Below are 21,728 nucleotides of genomic sequence, written 5' to 3'. Positions count from 1 at the left end.
GCATCTGATTGGGCCAGGACAGGACCGCAGTCGCCATAAATTATATAGTGTGAAGACACTAGCGTCACATTCAGGGCTGGGGTGAAAGCTAGCGTGCCCATCAGCACTTTTTTTCCCCAAGGTTATATAGATTTTTCAAATTGTCTCTAGTCAACACCTCCCACAAGATTCTCTAACAAGTGTCTGACCACATTGTTTACAATATTACACAGATACCGCACAGACTTAGTTCAAACAGAAGGGTCATGGTTCTGTCAAAAGGACAAGGACCAAGGTAGGGCAATGGACTCCCCACACAAAACAAACATTAAACTGAGCCACTGGCGCTTTAGTATGGACTACCGTAATGTTAGGACTATAAACAATAACTTTTTCCTCTCCATTTCAATGTGCTCTTTCAATGACGAAGTGACTTATTTATGATTTTTTTTTATCTATGACAAAACTGCTATACTAAGGCTTAGCCCAGTTCACAAAAGTAGAACAAAAGTATGGACTATCTATTGCAAACTAAGAAGTCATTGTTCAGTTGGTTTTATATTTTGTTATTTGTTACTCTAGTAACAGCAGTGATAACATAATTAATAAAGATATATTATTTTTAATTATTTCTGTGTTACATCTCTATGTAACGGGACAGCATTTATCTTTTTTGGGTGAATTCTGGGCGATGTGGCTTAGTGAAGTTTGCTTTATAGTGCAGAAATTACACTACTTTGTACAGCACATGCAAGACTCTCAGGCACATACTCAAATTTTATGAATCTTTCACCTGGGATAGAATGAAAAATGTGTCAGAGATGTTATTTATTGCGCTCACACAAGCAGAGGGGATTGACCAGGAGTCGCTCCTGTTTGTAGTATGATGCAATGTAGCTGAACCAGAGTAGATAGAAAGCAAGGCTCCCTGTCATTTATTGACCGTGTTAGTTATGTGTATGGACTGGCATGGAGGCAGTGTTTGAGTACTGGAATCGCAGGGACCGGCAACATTTCACACGCGTCTGGAATCTAGTGCTTCAGCTATGTGGCACTTCTCTACTGAGCCGTGGCCTGCCGTGTTGGGGCTGGCACATCCCCGCTAAGTGTTGCCCCGCTCGAGGCCCAGCGTAAAATAGACCAGATAAATTTGTTGAGGCCACACTCCAACAAAACATCACAGCGTTCAAAAGATATTAACTTTTCACAGCAAACATGGCCTCGCTTTTCCACATGCTTCGTTGAAATCTATTCCAAGAGTGGCAATGAAATAAGTACTTCTTACCGGGTTTGATGTCGGAAGGGGCTTCACCAGTACATTCAAGGGGGCTCTTCACACTAGAGCCCTAATGGCTCTCTGGGAAGCGCCAAATACGGCAGAAAAGACCGAAACCTCGTTGACCTCATACTGAGAGATTTGCGTAAACAAGCGGGAATAGTAAATAGCATGGAAGGTGATGGTTCACTGCAAGTTAAACCTTCTTTAGCCCACCTTGACTAACAAGCTGGTATTATAGATTAAGACAACCGCCTGCTCTTTCTGTTGTGAGCGAGCGAGCATGCTGGCAGAAGTGGCGGAGCAGCGGGAGGCCGGATGAGCTCCGAGTTTCACGCCCTGGTGACAGAGAGACGGCGTGACCCATCCCCTGGCGGGTAGCATCTGCCATCAGTCATCGGGGTAGAATGCAAATATTTCCACTTCATTTCTCATTCTTTCTCGCTCATTTCCTGCTCTCACTTCTGACACTTCCCTGTCAACACACTTTCTTCTTTCAGACACGTGCTCACGCAGGAGACCGTGTGGAAGGCGAGTTGGTAGAAAGTACAGGGGAAAAAAAAATGGCACTTCCCCTCCTGACCTTTCCGACGGCATGCAGGGGAAAAAAAGGAGGAAATGAACTAAATATCTTACTCACCGGTGGTTTCATTGTTGAAGTCCAATGCTTGAATTATCAAAGTGTAGGATCTCTGTAAAGAAGAGAATAAAATAAGATTTTTAGACGGGAATGGAAGAAAAAAAATTCAAATCATTTGTCAATGTTGACTCCGGATGAAACATGATGAAACCTGTTTAAAATAATCCTCCAAACCAACCACCTGGGTAACTAACAATAATAGTTATGTTGATCTGATTAAGGATGGATACGCTTGCAGTTTTCTGGGGGAGGGAAGAAGCCTCTCGCAACATGCAAGAAATCCATTTATCACAGGATGAATAAAAATGGGTTCAGTAATTTTCCCAACTGTGATTTATCGCCACATGGTGCTCTTGGCACAAATTTGTGTTTAATCTTCACCCATTGATTGCATACAAGGGTACAGTTCCGTTCACCGATGTTCATTGGTCATCAAAACACAGTAAAACTATTTTAATGTAAGAACTACCATTTAATGTCTTTGACTGGGTGGTTTATTAAACTGTCACATTAGTGGTTGTTTTTTTTCTTCCTTTTTGGTTTTTGTTTTGACAACATCACTATCAGCATTAAAATGAGATATCTTGGGAAGTTGATGCACAAAAGCAGACAAACGACAGGAAAGATGAGCAGCCCAACCCCGCAGGAGGGGGAGTCTGACGCGCCACAACTGAACCAGCCCACCCCCCACCCCAATGACCCAGCCGAATGACACGATACAGACTCGAGGGGAATGACTTCAACAAGTCATAATAATATAAAGAGTACACAATGAAGGATATTATGTACAGCCATGCCAAAAATATGTATTCATCTCAGCCACAAAAAGCTCGCTCGCTTTTGCAAACCGATCCCCCCCCCCTCCAAATAAAGTTTTCCACATGTTTACAAAATGTGGCCAGAGACGTCAGCGGATGATTTCCAAAGTTCTGAAAAAACAGGTCTGTTATGCAGTCTACATGGGATTTGTAATTTTACGCTAATTTCTAATGTGGCGCTATGAAGGCTGGGAAGCACCCACACTTGACAATTGTTTTTCTTCTAAGACGAGCGTCAGAAAAAGAAAGGCAGACAAAATAATAACATAGATGATAAGTAGAAACCGTGATGGACACTGCGTTCTGGTCTGCGCGACTCCACTTCCAAAGCACGAGGTCTGATCAGCGTCGGTAGCCCTGGCACTCATATCAGCTTACACTTTCTCACGAGTCACCACCCCGCACCACATGTACAACACATCACCAAGCGCTCACAACAGCGTAATCTCCCATCCACAAAGGCATGTTTCATTCTCACATTTTCACCCCGACAACTCCTCTTGGAGGCACACGCCGTCGCCGTGGATGACCTCATGGCGCACACACCTGCTCCGAGGAAAACCCCTGACCGGCGGGAGAGTGGCAAATGACTCACCCACCCTGTTTTTTTTCTTGGCTTTGCCCCACTTTGTCAAGCTATTAAACTTTCCATCTCTCCAGGATACATTTGTCTCATCACGTGCCAGCGTCTCTCCTGCAATCACAGCGGCTATTATTTGAAACACAGCACTCATCATCACCATGCATGGCAGACTCTGACTCACAACTTGGCTGCAAGCACAACACACAGAAACCAAGTAACAATGGAAATCCAAGACCTAATCAACAAATATTGCCGCCCGGCAAGGGGCTACACCAATGTTCCCTCTAATTTTTTGTTGGTCTGAGCAGAAAGTCAACCTCCCTGAGCGCACTGAGTACCAGTGTGAGCGACATCATCGGTACTCGGATGATTCGCCTAAAGACGTTTCGCCGACGGACGTTTGACAGACGGGCAGGTCGCCGAATGGACGTTCCGCCGAACGTTCATTCGGCCGAACGGAGGTTTCGCCGAAACGGGATTCGCGCGCTCGCCCCGCCCCCGGATCGTGTGTGTACAAGTTTTTCAACCTCGGCCCGCGGGCCATATACGGCCCGTTAGGATTTTTAATCCGGCCCGCCGCCGGTGTTGTCCAAATTATAGTAAAAATCAATGTTAGTCTACCATCAATGGCAGCCCGGGAATAAGCACTCTTGGGCGGGCAGATGTAGCAGAACCGAGCCGTAAAATGACAGCAATCGGGTGAAATCCATCCTAAAACAGCATTTAATGATTAAATACAAATACCGGAGCTCTTTGGACATTAGAACCGAGCCCAGGGAAGTGAATTCCTTGGTAAAATGTCGTGATGATATCGCGATGGAGGCAAAAAAACGTCTATATACGTCCATTCGCCAAACGGCTCAAAATGCTCTCAAATTCGGTCAAATCCAGCCGAAAACAGCGTTTAATGATTAAATACAAATACTGGAGCTCTTTGGACATTAGAACCGAGCCCATCATGAAGAAAGGGGTAAAAAAAAAAAAAAAAAAAAAAAAAAAAAAAAAAAAAAAAAAAAAAAAAAAAAAAAAAAAAAAAATTTTTTTTTTTTTTACTGCGCGCCATAGGATTTCTGCTGCGCAGAGAAGACGAGAGTAGTGCGCAATTGCGCACGCGCGCAGCTTAGAGGGAACAGTGGGCTACACCATTAGAAACAAGGGCTCAGTAGACGCCTTCTCCTCCCCACTAACACTTAACAATGTTCTTACTCTGGTGTTCCCCTCATGTGGTCTTACTTAGCCTCCTGGACTAAAGGTCCAAATTTCATCACGGTTGACATTCTGCAAACAAGCAGTGAAGCAATGCTTCCATAAGAACGTGCATGCAATCATAAATAAAAATGCTGCAGATAAATAATAAAATGCCTTTGATCATAATTGAGAAAACAATTCATTGGCAGCCATTGACGTCTACTAGTGAGAAGTTGATTTAAATTGTAAATAGTACTATATAGATACTTTTTTTTAACTGACTAGATGAATAGTTGATTGTTCAGAATTATTAATGAGTTTTGGTCTTCCACACAGAAATTTTGCAATAATTTGATAAGCGATTAGCTGATTTAACTCAAATTTCTAGGGTAGGTGATATGATGACAAGAGAAAGGGTCAAAGGTTACAAAGGTCATACAGTGAGTGTTTTATTTTAGCTGCTCTTTTAAAGTGCTCCTTAATGAGGTTTCATTATCATTGTTTTTCAGATTTTATATCTTTTTATCAATTTATAGTCAATTACTAAAATGTTTATAGATTGAATAAAAACAAAAATGCCTCCTTAGTAATTATTTTCTATCAATTCGTTGATGATTGCCATCTAATCCAATTAAACTAGTAGTGGCTGAAAATATGTTAATTACTCATTCCTAAACTTGATCACTTTTGTTGACATTTGTGACATAATTTGTCAAAACAAGTGTTCCTTTTAGAAGAAAAAAACCCGAAAATAAACAGGAAACTTAAAGCAACACACAGACCACAAAGATCACCCATCTCCCAAAAATATCAACATCAGTCATGGTTGCGACATAAGCATTGACGTAGCTGTGGTTGATAGAAGAAACCAGGAATGACTGCTGGATTTTTTTTTATATAGTTGACCTGAAAGTGGCTCTGAAACAAATCTTTTGGATCTGGTTTTGAAGGACTATCGTGTTACTAAAGCACAACATTGGCCAAACCCAAAACGTCTCGGAGGCCGCAGGAAGTGCACACACAGAAACTTCCCACTTCCACTTAAAAAAAACATTGAGCGGGATTGTCATCATGGAGTACAATGTTTAAAATTTACTGGCAAATTCCTTTGTAAGGGCGATTTCCAACACACCCTTCTCTTTTGTGATTGAAGACTTGCCTCGACATGGAAGCAAAAAAAAAAAGAAGCTGTACCGTCATCAATTTACAGCACTTTCACATGCAAGTATGGGCCTCTGGGCAAACAGGACAAACAAGCAAAATTAGACTGCCTATTCACCAGATTGACAAAAGATTTGGAAATTCACAGTAAATAATACAAGTGGTGCCAAAACGTTGATCTCATACAACATTGAGTCGAACTAAGGGCTGGGTTAATGATGGAACCAGGTGAGACTGGTAATTAAAAACTGATTGGGCCTCTGCCAAAGACCCAAACAGGATGACCCAACACAAATAAGTAAATAAAATGTAAAATATAAAATAAAATAAATAAATCACCCATTTAGGTAGAAAACGTAGTGAGAAACTCCACATTTTGTGAGGTGTTTATATTCGACAAATTCGACACAACGTAGTTTGTTAACATTTTGGTTCAGAGTTTGACTCCGTAAACGGCCCAAACGAAGAAAATATCTTCTGAAACAAGTTCAAATCAACTACAACCACCTGGCTTGCTCCATCAATGTCTCATCAGCTGAAATACATAAGCACACCCAAAGAGTGCATGCTCTCTACTGGTTAATCTGGAATCAACAGGTAACAGTACACCCACAATGGAATAGTCCAACTCATCAGTCCTCAAACAAACAAAAAAAAACAGGCTAGAAGATTGATGTGTATAAATCTCAAGAATATATACCTACCAATGTCAATCTGATCCAATCACAAATAACGGAGGAGAAGCAATTATAGTCCTGACCGGAACAAAACAAGCGAGATTTTGAGCCCTCCCACTAGGCAGTCTAATATTTATTTTCGATTGGTTCAGAATAGCTGCCTAATCTTGCAGTAGTTCTTACACCTGACTTCGGTGCAGCTGGTGTGATTTTGATAGCGATTCAAAACAACAGGTGGCCCAAGTGGAACAAATGATTTATTTTGCAGCATTAACAGCAAGAATACTACACTAATCATTAGCATCTACACCATGAAAATTTGTTATTTGAAAAAAATGAAGCCAAATTCAATTTATTTTTGTTTTGATACTTTTTACTTGACAACCATGATAACACAACCCATGATAATACAAGCAAGGGCAAAGTTCAACGTGACCAACGTCAGCAGTGCCTTAATCTTAAGTAGGTTTGCCATTCATGTCGTTCCAGACCAAATAAATGCCTGCTAAAAACCAAGATAGGGAGACCAGGCCCTCACACCATCACTCTTGGGCCATTATCAGCTTGTCTGCCATTGCCAGGTTCACTTTTCCCAGACTCCCAGCTGACTCGTAGCTTGTCTTTGAACTGTAGCGGCCGCACTCCCGGGCGAAGCGAGAGAATGAAGCCCTCTTATCTTTCCTGGCCAAACAGCCACTCTACAGCAAAGACAAGTTACATGCCACAATAAGCCAAGAGCAGTCCAGTTCAAATCACAAAAACTGCACGACCCTCACCACAAAAGTTTTTTTTAGAAAGTCTATCGCGTCTCTGGGAGAAGTTAGGTAAGGTGTGTCTTCCTGCTCAAAGCCTCAACACCAAATAAAAGAACCGATTAGACAAGAAAAGAGGAAATGTAAACAGTTGCGACAAAACCTGATCTATCAGCTTTCCTGAGTCAATCACTTAAAGCATCAACCTGGGATCAAACAAGCGATAGAGGCCAGTGATGGACTGGCTGGAAGGAGTGTGTTGTTTGCAAAGATGTTTATCACAAGAACTTGGAAGGAAAACAATGATGTACAATCAGCAGTTTGCTGAACATCCTGTTGAGGTATCTAAACTAGGATGAAAAATCTGCCGTCGCGCCAAAGAAAATAAAAACTCGGCGAAAGAGACTTAAAAAGGCCACGAAGCCCTGAACCCAGGAGCACGAATGAAAGCCATATAAATGATTGAACCAAAACAAGCAGCATGGCCCTTGGTCCTCTGTGAGGGTCATTGCGCTTACATGGAAACAAAAACAGATGAACCAAATTAAACATGTTTTCGATGCATATTTCCATGCAGTTTGAAGCCATCCCCTAAAGTGTATTGTGCAACTTTGAAAATGGCAAAGTTAAAGAACAATTGTCGTCTTATATTTGAGTCACTTGCACTTTAGCGCTACATCAGAGCAGCCAATAGAAAACAAACATATCATTACCTCCAGCTGCAAAAGCCGGTCACCCTCAAGGTTAGGCTGACTATTGACTGACTAGTCCCAGTTCATCAATCACAAAAATGTCAAAACGAGACTGAGAGGCATTATGCTAGAACAGAAAATGAAGCTTGAGTTTAAGGCCCATTTATAATAATAATAATCTAATAAACAAGGTTTTTTTCAGGGTAAGTCTTGAATTTGAGTTCAATGGATATTTCCAATAAAACAAAACCAGGGATAATCATGAGTTTTCTCAATAACTTTTGACATAACAACTTTAAGGTACAATTTGACTTGAGTGGGAGATGCCTAAACACACGTAAACTACTGTCTTTAAAACCCAACCACTTGAACACCTGTACTCAAAAAAATCTAATTGAGAAGGCCTGCTTGACTGATATGCACCAACATGCTGGAGAGATTTCAGAGGCAAACTTCCAGTTTGCCTGCCAGCAAACATCATCACTGCTGAGTCCATGACAACTGCTTCCTGTTGCTTGTCCTGCGCTGGAATTAGAACGGCACCGCCGCCATTGTGCTCTGTAATCCCCACTGTAGTCACCGAGAGCACACCATTGTCCCACGGCGATATACGCAGCGAGGGTCCGGCTGGAGAGGCTCACGCACTAAATGAAAGCACGGCGTAAAAGAATCGAATCGACACGAGGCCGCACGGCAACTCTGGTCCAGAGACGTCCGGTCGATGGCATGCAGCTGGATGTTTGGTTCTCACCATACCTGATTTGAGCGCATGTGTGCAGCCTCATTAAGTGCAGCAGTTGCTGTGGGTGGCAAGGTTAAAGTGATGAAATGCCTTGAGCCCAACCGAGCGTGACTTAAACAAAGCCCCGGCTCGGACAAGAGGCCAACTTCATGTGGCTCTGAGAGAAAATGAAGGTGTGGTGGGGTGGGGGCTGCTTCATGAACACAAAGTTCCCAACATCACGATTGTACCACTTTGCTATCCGTTCACAGCAGACATTTGCTTGATGAAAAGTATGATATCATCCCTTGGCTGAACATTGTTTTAAGTGCACTGAGGTAAAGCATTGGCAATGATGGCTGAAAGAAGCCATCAAGAGACTAGCTTATCTTTTCAAATGGTCCTCCAGATGAACGCATTTTTCCCTTATTTTCGCCAATGTGCCATTTAACAAGAATGAATACAGAACCTGAGCCATCACGAAGAGAATTGCCCTAGTTTGAACATAGTATTTCAGTGGGCTTGAATTTCAACTTCAAATATAATTGTCCTCTGGAAACAAGTCGCACATTAAAATGGTACCGTGAAAGAAGCATAAACAGATTGTCATTTTCCCAAACAGGATTGCCGAATAAGAATAAAATATCACATGCTCAAACCTACACCATTAACTACTTGTATTTTACTGAGCCTCATTCACCCAGATCAAAGTTTTCGAAGGAGAACATTGTATCAATCTGCAAAAGAAAAGAAAACATTGCTAGTACATCCACCTCAAGCTTAAGCGTTAATACTTGTTTTGACGGCAACACACAATTTGTGGTTCAGCAGGGTTTATGTGGTGTCAATTGGATACATTTAGTGAAAAGGTAGAATACTAGACTGAAACTGGAGTGGAATGTGAAGAGTGCCAGAAGATATAACATGCTACCCTGTAGAGAAAGTTATTTGACTAGCTACTAGATCATTGAAAATGTATCTCCTACAATTCGGAGCTGATTGTCGAAACATGCATAAAAATGTACGACGTGAGAGAGAAATCCACACAGTCTTAGGCTTGGCTCAACGACATCCTCAACACCCCCCCACAAATTCAACCACTCTCACTTCGATGGTGACAAAAATAGCTCTGATGTACGATAATTGGACACATACATAGAGCATCTAGTCCTTTCACCCATCAGACTGTGAGTGTGTGAGTTGAGTTGTTTGCGGGCCAAGCGGTGGGGCCAGTCAGTCTGTGCAGTCAACATTCAAATGCACTCCAGCATGGCAAATCATCTTGCACAAAGCTACAACATTCCCACAGGCCGAGCTGTGAGAAAGAGCTGACACTTGAGGAAACCAGGAATTGAGGTTTTACCGTCCGTTTTGAACATGACCAGCTTCCAGGGAGGCAAAGGATCAACGGTTTAACACGGCGGTAGAAAACCAATGTTGTTCTTTACCTACAAATTGCCTGCGATTGCTGAGAATTGCTATACAGTCAGCAAGATGTGAGGGAAACAAAGTACCGGTTATACTTCCTGGGATATTATCGGAAACTGGAGTTTTGTTGCTGCAATTAAATGCGGCGTAAATCTTGCGTAAATGGGGCAGGTTGAAAGTTATGCAACTTCATGCTATCTATGATTACTATGTTTTGTTATGATTATTATTACCAGTGATGTATCGTGACAGAATGACATCCCCTTCCACTAGAGGGCAGCATGCAAAACCTGCATATTCAGTTTTTGCAGCATATTTGTTTGGTGGCATGTCATGAGACTTTGTTTCATGTCAAATATGTATTTAGCTCAATTGGTTGGGAGGAAGGAACTCATTAAAATGCTTGCTTTGATATCGCAGAAAATTGTGCAGGAAAATTTCAATATTTCGTAATTAGATGCAAAATACGACAATTTGTTCAACCTTTATATTGCACTCATTGGCCCCCGTTGACATTGCTTTATAGCCAATTCAATTTGAGTCGGGGGGATTGTCACGATCATTTGCTCAATAGCATCAAAACAGCCTTCCGAGCCAGCCTTCCCAGTTTAAGGACATTGGACATGTGGTCTCAGCAATAGCAGGCAATGAGGAGAGAGTAGCTATGCTCATTTATTAATTAATATAAACGCATCCTTTGATTCTTTTTAACATAAAAGGAAAAATATTCTCTAATTTCATTTATTTTAACATATTTTTTTATTTTATTTTTTAAATAAATGCCAATAAACTTTTTATTTATTTAATTTTTAAGTTTTTGGGGCACATAAGCAGAGAGAATTTCTGTTTTAATTTCATCTCTCTTAACATTTGAATAAATCTATCATTTTATTTAGTCGTAAGGCCAAACTTGTAAACCAAATATTAATATTGTGGCCTCCATGCCCCAATATGAGTTTTTAAATGACCAAAAACAATCACTTGTCCAATAAGAGTTTAACTTGGACATCAAACCCATTTGATGGGCTTCCCTAAGGTCGCTGCCAGCCTCTCTCAGTCCAACCGATTGGACGTCTATCAGCGTCAACAAGTTCAAGAAGCAAAAGCTCATCAGCATCTTTAAAGTGCAAAATTTATGGCCATCAAAAATGAACCTTGAAGCGGCAGTCGACCTAACCCTTGTCGAGATAAATACCGCAGCACCTGGTTAATTGGGCCAGATAATGGGACCAAGTCACCAAGGGTTCCTTCCTTAGCACATTCACATTGTTTTGCTTTCTTACCAACTTTCAGAGAGAAGCACATGGTTGACAGGCCATAATTGCACACAATTGCCCTCTGCATTATGATCTATTTATTTATTTATTTTGTTTGTTTGTTGATCTTTAAAAAGAAAACATCCAACTCACCGGCCAGGCGAAGCTGAAGGGCAAAACTATCCTGGCCTTGTCATTCCTGTCAGGATCCCTAAAAGAAAATGTATTTCCTCCGAGGACAGGCGTAGTTCCGCTTCCGAAACTGCAGGTCCCGGCTGCCGAAACCCTCGACTGGTATTCCTTGAGGCAAACTTTAAAAAAGGTTCGACACTCTCCCCGCGTGCACTTGGCGTCCGCCGTGCTCCGCGTGCCGTGGCAGCACGCGCCGTTCAGCAACCCTCCGTTGGCGTTGTGTGCGGACAAAATCTGCAACTCGAACTGCCCCGATCCATCTGACACCTGTTGGGGAGGGAAAAGAACAGTTAAATCGGAGCTCGAACCCCGTGACCCTTCCTCAAAATAAATTAATTAATTAAAAAAATGGATCCCCCCCTCTCCCTCCACACATAAACACACTATCTTGTTAAATGTCGCCTACCTTTAGAAGCAAAGTGATTAAAAAGGCTGCAAGGACGGCGACCCGTTTCCAAGTCATGCCTGCGGACTGAGGTGGCCGCTGCTGGAACTACTCGTCTGGCCGACACTCGGCACCACGGCGCTCCGATTTAAACATGCACGACAACGCCAGAAAAGACGTCACGAGTCAAGGGCGAGCTCCGGATCCTCTTCCCTCTCTTCCCTCTCCTCCTTCCGAGTCCGGGGGGGAAGACAAGATTCCACTTGTTAGTGAGGAAAGTTGGCGTTAACGCAAGCCATGCGGCGGTGCACGCACGTTCACTGACTGCCCGATTGAGTTGAGTGAGTGGTGAGAAGAGAGAGGCAGCCTGCACAAGTTCAAGCGAGAGGGCGTGTCTCAATGGGCGTTCCCCCACCTTCATCATATTCATGAGCGGCACCAGGCCCCGCCCACACGGCCAAACTCATCACAAATCGAACCTTGCCAAGGTTGGCGCTTGTGAACAAACCTCCAGCGAGCGATCCTCAAAAATCTAAAGTTGTCCCCCCCAAATAATGACTTGAATAAACAGTGAGAAACTGGAGGACATTTAACCCTTTCAGGGAGAGTGGGTAACTCTTCACAGGTTGGCACTTTAACAATTTACACAGCAAGTAACTGTTTTTGATAAATCCTAAGCTTGAAAAAAAAAGAATGGAATAGTTGTAAATAAAGTTATAAACAAATACAATGTCCATTCATTTCAATTTCAACACAATTATCCTTGACATGGTTGTGGGGTGCTGGAGCCTATCCGAGGTGAAAGGCAGACTACACCCTAAACTGGTCGCCAGTCAGTCATAGGGCACCCTCAGAGACAGACACTCATTCACACTCACAATCCCTCCACTACTAACATGCAATCAATCCCACGCACCTACCAAATTTCATATTTTTTGCGTGCAAAAATCAAAACCATCATTTCTGAGTATAGTTACTTGTCCTGACTACCACCTAAAATGAATTTCTCGTAGAAATGACCAACTTTCCAACAAAAGTTAAAATAAACAATATTTGTTTCATTGCTGTATCTTGTAATTTTAAGGACAATTGTTGGAATAAAAACAATTATCATTCGTGGAACACATGTACAATAACGTGTAAGCAACCCTGTTACTATAACCTTTTTAGTAAATGACCAATTTCATGATGATACAATAACAATGGGCCTTTGATTGAAATAATACACGATTATTTTACATGGTTCCCTTTCACTTAAAACACCAAAGCATACAAAGCAATGCTGATTTGAAAATTCTGTCTCTAAAATAAAGTCTTCTGTTTTCAAGATAAAACATGTCAAATATATCATCAGTGGCGCCTGTAGAGAATCACAGCTATAACCTTTTATGACTTTTGGATTCAAATAAACGTAAGCAATTTAGAATTGAAATGATGGCTGTGCTGATAGATTTAGTCTTGTATTGTGGCTGGACACAGAAACAAAACCAAATCTGCGTTATTATTTCTTCAAAACATCAACACAATAAATAATCAGTCCTTCATTCTCAGTAAATGCCAAATGTATTCTAAAAATATGTGCATTATCTCAGATGTACTCCTTTTTTTTCTCAAGGCCAGACTTTCCAGTATATGAAAATATCCATGCCATCTGTTTGTGCAGTAGACCATAAGCCTTGAAGTAAATGCGCTAAATTCCATAAGTGAAATAATCACAATGCCCGCTTCATTGTTGCATATTTCTATGCTGGAATGCACTTTTAGGGTATTTTCAGAATCTAAAATTGGGCAAAGTTGGTCAGTGTTATGAGGAACCAAACATGCAAGGTCTTCATGGCCTTCTCTAGTACAGAATGAAAAAAAAAACAAGAATTGCTCGAAGATATGCTTTCCTGAAAGTACCATTGCGGCCAGGTAGTCATCAGTGCTTCGGAGTAGAGCAGGCCAACACACACACACTAAAAAATAGTCGAGGATGGGCGCCCCCTCTCACTTTGTGGTTAGTGATTTGTGTGAGGCAATTTCACAGGTCAGTCAATGGGTCACAAAAACGGAAACACCGTTAGGACCTGTGGTTGACTATATCAATCAGTAACCACGTTGAGTTTCATCATCTAACTTTACTGCTCTTTATGGGGCCGCCGCACACCTCCTTTAGATGTTGCCTACTGCAGAAGCCTAAAATGATTTGGACATTTCCTGCATTTGTCCTATTATTATACCGTGTCTATCTTGACATAGCACTGTGTGTATTTCAAATGCTATAAGACCTTTATCAATAGGACAATAAAAAGGGGAAATATGGATGTGGTTATGAAATAATGCAAAGCCTTTACTCAAATTATTTTATCTAGGTAGGCAATAAAGTAGTTAAGATTACTGTGGCATGTTGCACTTGGGCTGGGTGACCTTAAATTGAAATATGGCTCCATCGTTATTTTTAATAGAACATATGCATGTGCAGATTTTTTTTTTTTTTTAATAATATAATGTTAATTTTGTTGTATTCCAGGTGAAGTATACAGTAAAGCTAAACACACGACTCCTTTTTTCAAGCGCTCACTAGCTTAATGCTAATAATCATTGGTAGACGCCATTGTATGAATAGTATCGCATAAGTTTTAAAAAAAATGACTTTAAAAAAATCGACAAAATAATCAAGATCGGACTATAACAGGGGAAAAATGTGATTTCTTTGGAGCCAGCTTGCTCAGCTCCATTTTGCACCCAATGTAAAATTTTATTATTTCAGCATCTCTTCACATTCAAAAGCAACAAATGAAAATAACGAATGTCACTAAGATTTCATTTCAAATTCTAGCTCAATCAGTTCTCAGTTGTTTTATTGTATATCACAGTTCTACTTCTAAAGAAAAATACAATTGATATAGTTAAAGAAAACTGGTTGTTCATGGTGGTCTGCAGATTTGTCCACAATGTTCCTACCTCTTACTTATATTTAGTCCTTTGTGGATTCAAAGACCAACGAGCTCATTCCGTTATTCCAAATCACGGCTGTCAATATCTAAATGGCACACTTCCTGTAGTTGAACTTCAAGATGAAAGGTATCGCTTCCTCAGTGCCCGCTTGAGCTGATACACATCTCAGGTTACAGGCCTCATTGAAACACTCCGTCTAGGTAATTAGGGTTAATTGGAGAAGTTTTAACCCTGAGGGGAATTTTTTTCCCTTGACGGCAAAAGGCAAATTTGAGTCTAGAGTGTGTGAGTGGGTCGTGGCCCCCGTGACCTGTTCAGAAGTGATGCTTTTGTTGGAATGACGATGGCGGGATATGTTGGCGCGGGGAAAATGATGATATCAAATAACAAAAGACACTCGGGTAGTGATGCCAAAATATAGAAACGATAGATTGCTTGGTCAAAATCTGCATTATCCCAATGACTATTGCTCCCCTTTTCCACAATTCTCATCAGGTAGTGGATCAGTATTTTCAGTGTCCTGTTAAGCATGGCGGAGAGCAAGTTTTCTCCTCTGAGGCCATGGTGCTAATCTCCTGCAGCCTTAATGTGATTATGGTAATGATCACACAAATGACCCCTGGGCTTTGGGGGGGAGGAAGGAGAAGGGGGGTGGTCCTAGGTTCACGCATCCTCACACATGCACTGTGTCCGGGCCACGCGGGGGAGACCACCAGACTGATCCCGTGCTGGTGGCCCTCTCCTGTCCTTCTGTCCTTGCTGAGCTCGGAAGAGTCGCGTGAATGACCGAATACATTCCAGCCGGCAACAAAAGAGCTGAACAGCCACGAGGGAGATGGATATCTTTTGTTGTCTGACACTCAATGCCGTATTCCAATCCAATTACCTCAGCCTTTTGCAATCCCTCCTGTCGCCGTGCCTAGCATTGAAGCCTGCCTGTTTTCAGACTCGGACCCTGAACAAGAATTTGGTGGATTAGGTACCGGGAGAATGTTCCCTTCCCCCTACTTTCAACTAGATTGCTTCACATTTTGTGGCGCTTGCAGAGCTACCCTCATTTTGATGATAAAATGTCTAAATCCACACGCAGCTTATATCAGGTTATGACTTAAAGTTGACTCTTTTTGAAGAGGCAGGCATAGAAATTGCAATTCTGAGTCTTAAAGAGCAAAGGATAGTTTTGAATTTAAATGAAAATACTATCTGATAATTTTGGGGGTTCAAAATCTCTTGTTAGAATGCCTTATTATCTTTCTTGATGACTGTTATGAGAACAACATTCACAAGGTCAATACATGAGACCAGCAGCTGAGGGTTCGGAAAAATGGGATTACAGTACAGCGGGTTAAATTGAGAGTATAAGATTAGATGTTAGTTGGTTTAAAGCGAATTTAATTGCTGTGAGGGGGATGCTGGTGACTCACACGTGTCGGGTTTATTCTAGATGTCTTTGCGCTTTTCTTCCTAAACGGTCATCATTTATGTCACTTTGGCAAAGACTGCACTTAACATGGATATTAAAAGAGGAACTTTTTTTCCCACACCATGCTAAAACAAAATAGACGTGCACAGTAAGGTTATTTTAAGAAAATCACTGTTCACATGAAGGCAATATTGCTGGTTTTCACATCATTTTCGGGTGCTGGGTCTAAATCTGATGGTTTTCTGTAAGTGCTCGTTTTTGTTTTAAATTGATCACATCGAGATTCTTTTTAATTGAAAGCAATATTTTTAACAAAATGGTTATTAATCGTAACTGGAACTTAGAAAGTAGCCAAAATAATAATAATACATAGTAACAAAAATATCGGTCAAGCCATGTTTTGGGCAGGGGAAGATATTAGACTCTTTCTTTCTTGAGTCGCTGATTATTGGTTACAGTTCTGTATATGGATAATGTACTCAGGGAAAGAAAAAAAATGTTCTCTCTCTCCAAATTTAAAAAACGAGAACTGGAATGTGTACTGAACCCTTGTGAAATGTACAATTTCTGAGGAAAGTATTCCTGCTGGCATTTTCTGACGTAGCTTGCACCATGACGTCTCGTTTTTTTCCATGACACGTTTGAAGATTGCTTCCAAATGGGCCTGTCAGTTACAATATAGGCGATCCGGGCATTTGACTTTCCTCTAAGGTAAATAAGATCTGCTGGTTCTCCCACACACGGATAGAAAGTGGGCTCATGTACCAAGAATAAGTCTTGAGATAGAACAGGAATTTGCTCGCTGAAATGTGTTTTCATGTCTAATCATCTCCGTGTTGAGTGAGTTCGTTGAACTAATGTTGTTTTTGGGGAAGTTTGCAGATAGAAAGCCACAATGGCAAAGGGAAAGGCGTTGTGTTTCCATTTTACACAACAGTACTACCACCTTTTATTGCTATGCCTGTAGTTTGCAGCAGTTTAGAATTGCCCTGCCATCTAACTGCAAACTATTCAATTCTATTAAATAAGGCCTCTTGAAATGATTCAAGATTAAGCAGGCAGTCATAATGTTTTGTTTTTTTGCGTGTAATAGAATTAACAAGCAAATTATTTAACTATATTAGAAAACACGGTAATACGTTTTAGTAGTCTCTACTGATAAAGTGACTGAGACAACACAAACAGTAAACTCTTTCAGTGCCATTCAGGATGCTAGACGTCCAATCACGTCACTTGTTTCATTCTTATCCGGTTGCTTTAACATTTGTTTGTCACTACTAGACGTTCAATCTATCTGGACAGTCAGTTAATGAACAAATGTTCATTTGATGCCAGCTCTCCAAGTTCAAATGAACTGGAGGTCTATCATTGTCAAAGGAGCTAAAAAGTTAAACTCCCAACGGAGCGGCACAGAATGTTTAGTTTTCACTGCCAAGAAGCTGAACCGTCACAAACATGGAACCAAACCGGAGACCCTGATGTACAAGAAAACAAGCTAAAGCTGAAAATCTCCTCCATTGGAGCGTGTCACCCACCTGTTAATGTTAAACTAATGAGCCCATTTCCATGATCATTGTGGTCATGCAGCTCAAGCACATGTAAATCAAGGGTGAAGCTTGGCATTCTTTAAAATAACTTCATAATGCTGCTTTGCTTTGCTTGCCGAGTGATGGATGAGGATGCCGGTTGAAATGTTGGCAGGAAAGAAAACGGAGCTAAAAGCACATTTTTCTCAGGATGTTGAACTGTTTACTTAAAGTAGATAAACTAAGGCATTGTGATTGTGTGAGCATGTGCGTGTATGCGTGCAATCGGGGCATTTTGTATAAGTACTGTGCATACATATTTGATGTTATTCTATTATGATACTTTTATATTTGAAAAAAAATAAGATAGTAAAGCTGTGTTTAAAAAGATAAAGAAACCAACAATCCAAATTTGTAATCTGACTTGATATAAACCTTGTCTACATGTACCAAAGTGTCCATTGGAACAAATATGTTTTTCGATTAATATGGGAGTTTCACCTCTTTGCTGTGTAAAATTCAGGGTGATTTAGTTCTAAATCTGTCAGTTGCTGTAATATTTTCCACACAGCATTACAAATAGTACACAGGCCGTGCTCAAGTGGGTGTCGTACATACCTCAACATAAAGCAGTGTGTAATTATTTTTGAAAATGTCGGTTGGCTCCTCGGAATAACTTTTACTCTGCTTTGGTAGCTGAAAAGAAAAACAAAACATTTATTGTTGATTCAACTGAATTTGATTAGAAATAAAGTTCAACAAAGTATGAAACAGCAAATAATACACCGGTGTTGTTGTTATTTTGATCATATCGGCTCACATTTATTACTTTTAACATATGAACGACTCACTTTAGCTCGGCTGACCACTCTGGCCAGTGGCCAATAAATCCATTATTTTACAGAGCAGCATTTGAATGCAGGTGATCATGTACCCCATCCACTAGGTTACGTCTTAGACATGGGAATGTGCTTGTTGAAAGGCTGTTTAGAATACTGTGCTGAAATTATGCAATTTATCACATATAATGGTTAAAGCTTTGAATTTGATAAAGAGAGCATTTTGGCTCTCAAGTTAGGGTCAGAAAAAAGAAAACTGCATTGTTGGCAGCCTCACAGACCTTTGAAGGAGTGTCATCTTGCACTAAATTGGCATCGCTGCCTGGATTGATCTTCTGGTTACAACATATTAAGGGCCATATTTACAAAAGGTTGGTGCATGCATGCAAAAACTAGTCCATACTTGCACACATTTAAATATGCAAACTAATTATGGGCTGTTATTTATGTGGTTTGGGAGAATGCAAATAGTCGAGCAATGTGAATCATCAAATAAATGTGATGTCAGATTTGATGTATTTTTTTAAACAGCGCCAGCTGACATTTGAAGTCGGATAAATGCATTTTAATGCAGTTGCTAATTTCACAGATTTATCAGACAGAGCTGATGACACTCGATATTGAGTACCCTTATATTTTTGACTCCTGCAGGATTACAATTGTCGCTTTGCGCTCAACTGTGTTTCATTTATTTGTTGAGGTGTACTAAAACTCAGGCCAGGGCATGCATATATTAAAGTGACGACTGGACTGCTCTTTAGGTTAATACCGTAAGTATTTGCTGGGAAGAATCAGTGCAAATGTCAGCGATACAGAGGGTGAGAGTGTAAATGCGGCTGGCTGCCTGCTGTCTGAGGTTGCTGCAGACTGGCAGCAGCAGACAATGTTTTGACATAAGGGTGGATGTCTGTCACTGGCAGACTCTACTTGTGCTGAAAGAAGCCGGACTGCTGGAAAGCCTCACAATAAGTGTAAATGAGGGGGGTCTGCAGGATAGAAGAGGCTCAGTACTACTCCGAGTTCCAATGATGGCCTCTTATCCACACAGGTCTACCATCCCTCCTTTTCCCCTCCATTTCCATGTTGAAATAATCAGATCTCCATTTTGATGCTGACTTTGATCAAAAGGATAATAACATAAGTGTTGGTTTGGTTCTTTTGTGTTGATATTCCTCTACACTCTCTTTGGGTTAATCACAGCGCCCTTCTTTTGTCGACATGCGGTTTGAACATGTTCATTAGAGACTGCTTGTGAGTGTCAACATGTTTACAGAGAAGTTGAAAGTGAGAGGTTACTCTCATTTGAGGCTCACGACCAGCAACAACCTTAATTAATAGGTGGCTTCGCCTCAAATGTAAAAAAAAAAAACCACAAAAAACATCTAATCAAAGCAAAGGGACATGAACATTTAGTCATGGTTAGTAGACCTGGTTTCTATGCCAACCAAAAAATGGGGAAAAAAAAGTTCACATCAAGTCTGGCTCAATTAATACAGAGTGCATTCACGTTAACCAGTAATCATAACGCTCCAGTGATCTAAGGGCCATTGTCACACAGGCACTTGAAGCAGTCTTTTGTGCTGCAGAAGAATGGCCAAGTGACCCCCGGCCGTGCAGAGCAAGACCAAGGAGACGTTCGTCTCTTTGGCCCCTCCACCCGCTCCTCTCAAGAGCCCGGGGTAAAATTTCAGGGTCCAAGTGGCCATGAGCGATGCTGAGTGATAGCTGGAGAGCCCAAACCCAATAGCTTTGATGATAGAAACAAAACACAGTCTCTCCAGACCTCGGCCGTCCAGTCGCTACAGTAAGTAAGCGTGCTTGTCCTGGTGTCATTGTTGGCATTATTCACGCAGTACGTGTTTTGAAGAGTGCATGCTCTAAACTCTCCCCAGAGGCCAGTAAGAAGACTGTCATTAGTTGACGATCAGTGGACAAGACAGGCTTTGACTCTGACAATGATTTAGCCAAGTCAAAGGTCCATCAGTTGGTTGCTATTCCTGCGAGCATTTTGAAATGTAGCGTTTCATTATAGTCATTTCCATGTGGATGCATTTAAAATAAAATCCAGGGGATCAAAGGATATATTGAAGGAGTATTTCACCTGCTGGGTCTCTCACATGCCAGTGACGTCATTAAGCACTTTAAAGTAAACAATTCACCTGTATGCTTCCCAAACTAGCAAGCGAAGCAGATAGCTAGTGTTATATTGACTAAAGCTTAGGGGGCTGGGACTTTTACTTTTTAGCAAATGCGGTGTGGGAGCATAAAAACATTGTGATGTCGAAGTGCAGGTTCAGGGACTGTGTCTAAAGCTGATGATGTTGTGCAATCAAAGAGCAGATAGCGGCTCATGCTCGTTTTATTGCCCTGTAGAAACATACCCGGGGTATTATGTTATCAAGCTGGGGAAAAGGAGGGAGTGCACAAACGGCTGAACAAAGGCAAGGCTAACAGCTGTGCCAGTGTAAACAGCGGTTAGATTATTGGAGAGTGCAAAGTTAAGCGACTCTCTCTAGCACAAAAGCATTCAATTTGGACATTTTCGCTGTATTTACCGAGTCCAATTTCCATTAAACAGATAATACACTACCAAGAAAACGACATAATTGCTTGCTTTGGTGTACTTTCGATTTAATGGCTTACGTGCTTCTGCCCCTTGTTAAACCTGTAAGTCAAAATGTTTGTCTATATTTGACAGGGGCAGATGAAATCCAACTTGTTATGAATTTACTGTATTGAGATAGTTCTTTGAGACGGACTAATTGCACAACTGGATTGGTGTTTTGTCTGATCAAAAATGATAAAAACTTACCGTGTATCTCAGAACGGATTTTGTCAGACGCTACAGTTTCCCACTTGAAGTGGCTGGCTGCAGTAGGAAGAGTGTTGATACAGCTGATCTCTGTTATTCCAAGTGAAATATATGGCCCTGTTTGTTTTAAGAGATAGAACAAGTTCATATTTATCCACGAGTTCATATTTATCCATCAAGTCAAATATTTTTTTCGTTTGTACTGAATAAAATGTGCTCTAAACAAGTGGTGAATCTTTTGTAGATGTTGTGGCAAAAATCAAAAGGGACGTGACATAATACACCTTTGTGAAGTCCCTATGAGAGGTCTTAGGTTTTTTTGGATCGGCCTTGTTACAACAGACACAAACATCACTGGTTGTAGCGTTCAAAATTTTCACCCTAGTAACATAAATAATTTTAGATTACTCATTGTTTCTGTAGGCGGCACAACAGCTATA

General features: G+C 41.1%; 1 protein-coding gene across 11 annotated transcripts in view; it reads right to left on the bottom strand.

Moving 5' to 3' along the window:
* Positions 1-21,728, bottom strand: part of LOC144084422 (protein jagged-1b-like) — a 165,200-nt gene that overhangs the window by 17,922 nt on the left and 125,550 nt on the right. For 8 of the 11 annotated variants that reach the window (XM_077612824.1, XM_077612835.1, XM_077612828.1 and 5 more), the window contains 5 exons: positions 21,289-21,405; positions 18,256-18,333; positions 11,770-12,115; positions 11,325-11,630; positions 1,896-1,947 (listed from right to left, as the gene is read on the bottom strand). In XM_077612824.1, coding sequence (XP_077468950.1) covers positions 1,896-1,947; positions 11,325-11,630; positions 11,770-11,826 — 415 coding nt within the window. In that variant the 5' untranslated portion in view covers positions 11,827-12,115; positions 18,256-18,333; positions 21,289-21,405. Of the gene's footprint in view, positions 1-1,895; positions 1,948-11,324; positions 11,631-11,769; positions 12,535-18,255; positions 18,334-21,288; positions 21,406-21,728 lie in introns of those variants that run through there. The other 3 variants (XM_077612833.1, XM_077612832.1, XM_077612834.1) reach the window with 3 other exon arrangements.

This window comes from Stigmatopora argus, chromosome 11, assembly GCF_051989625.1.
Source record: "Stigmatopora argus isolate UIUO_Sarg chromosome 11, RoL_Sarg_1.0, whole genome shotgun sequence".
Lineage (NCBI taxonomy): Eukaryota > Metazoa > Chordata > Actinopteri > Syngnathiformes > Syngnathidae > Stigmatopora > Stigmatopora argus.
The sequence above is the reverse complement of the archived record's forward strand: the minus strand, read 5'-3'. Positions and strand labels throughout refer to the sequence as shown.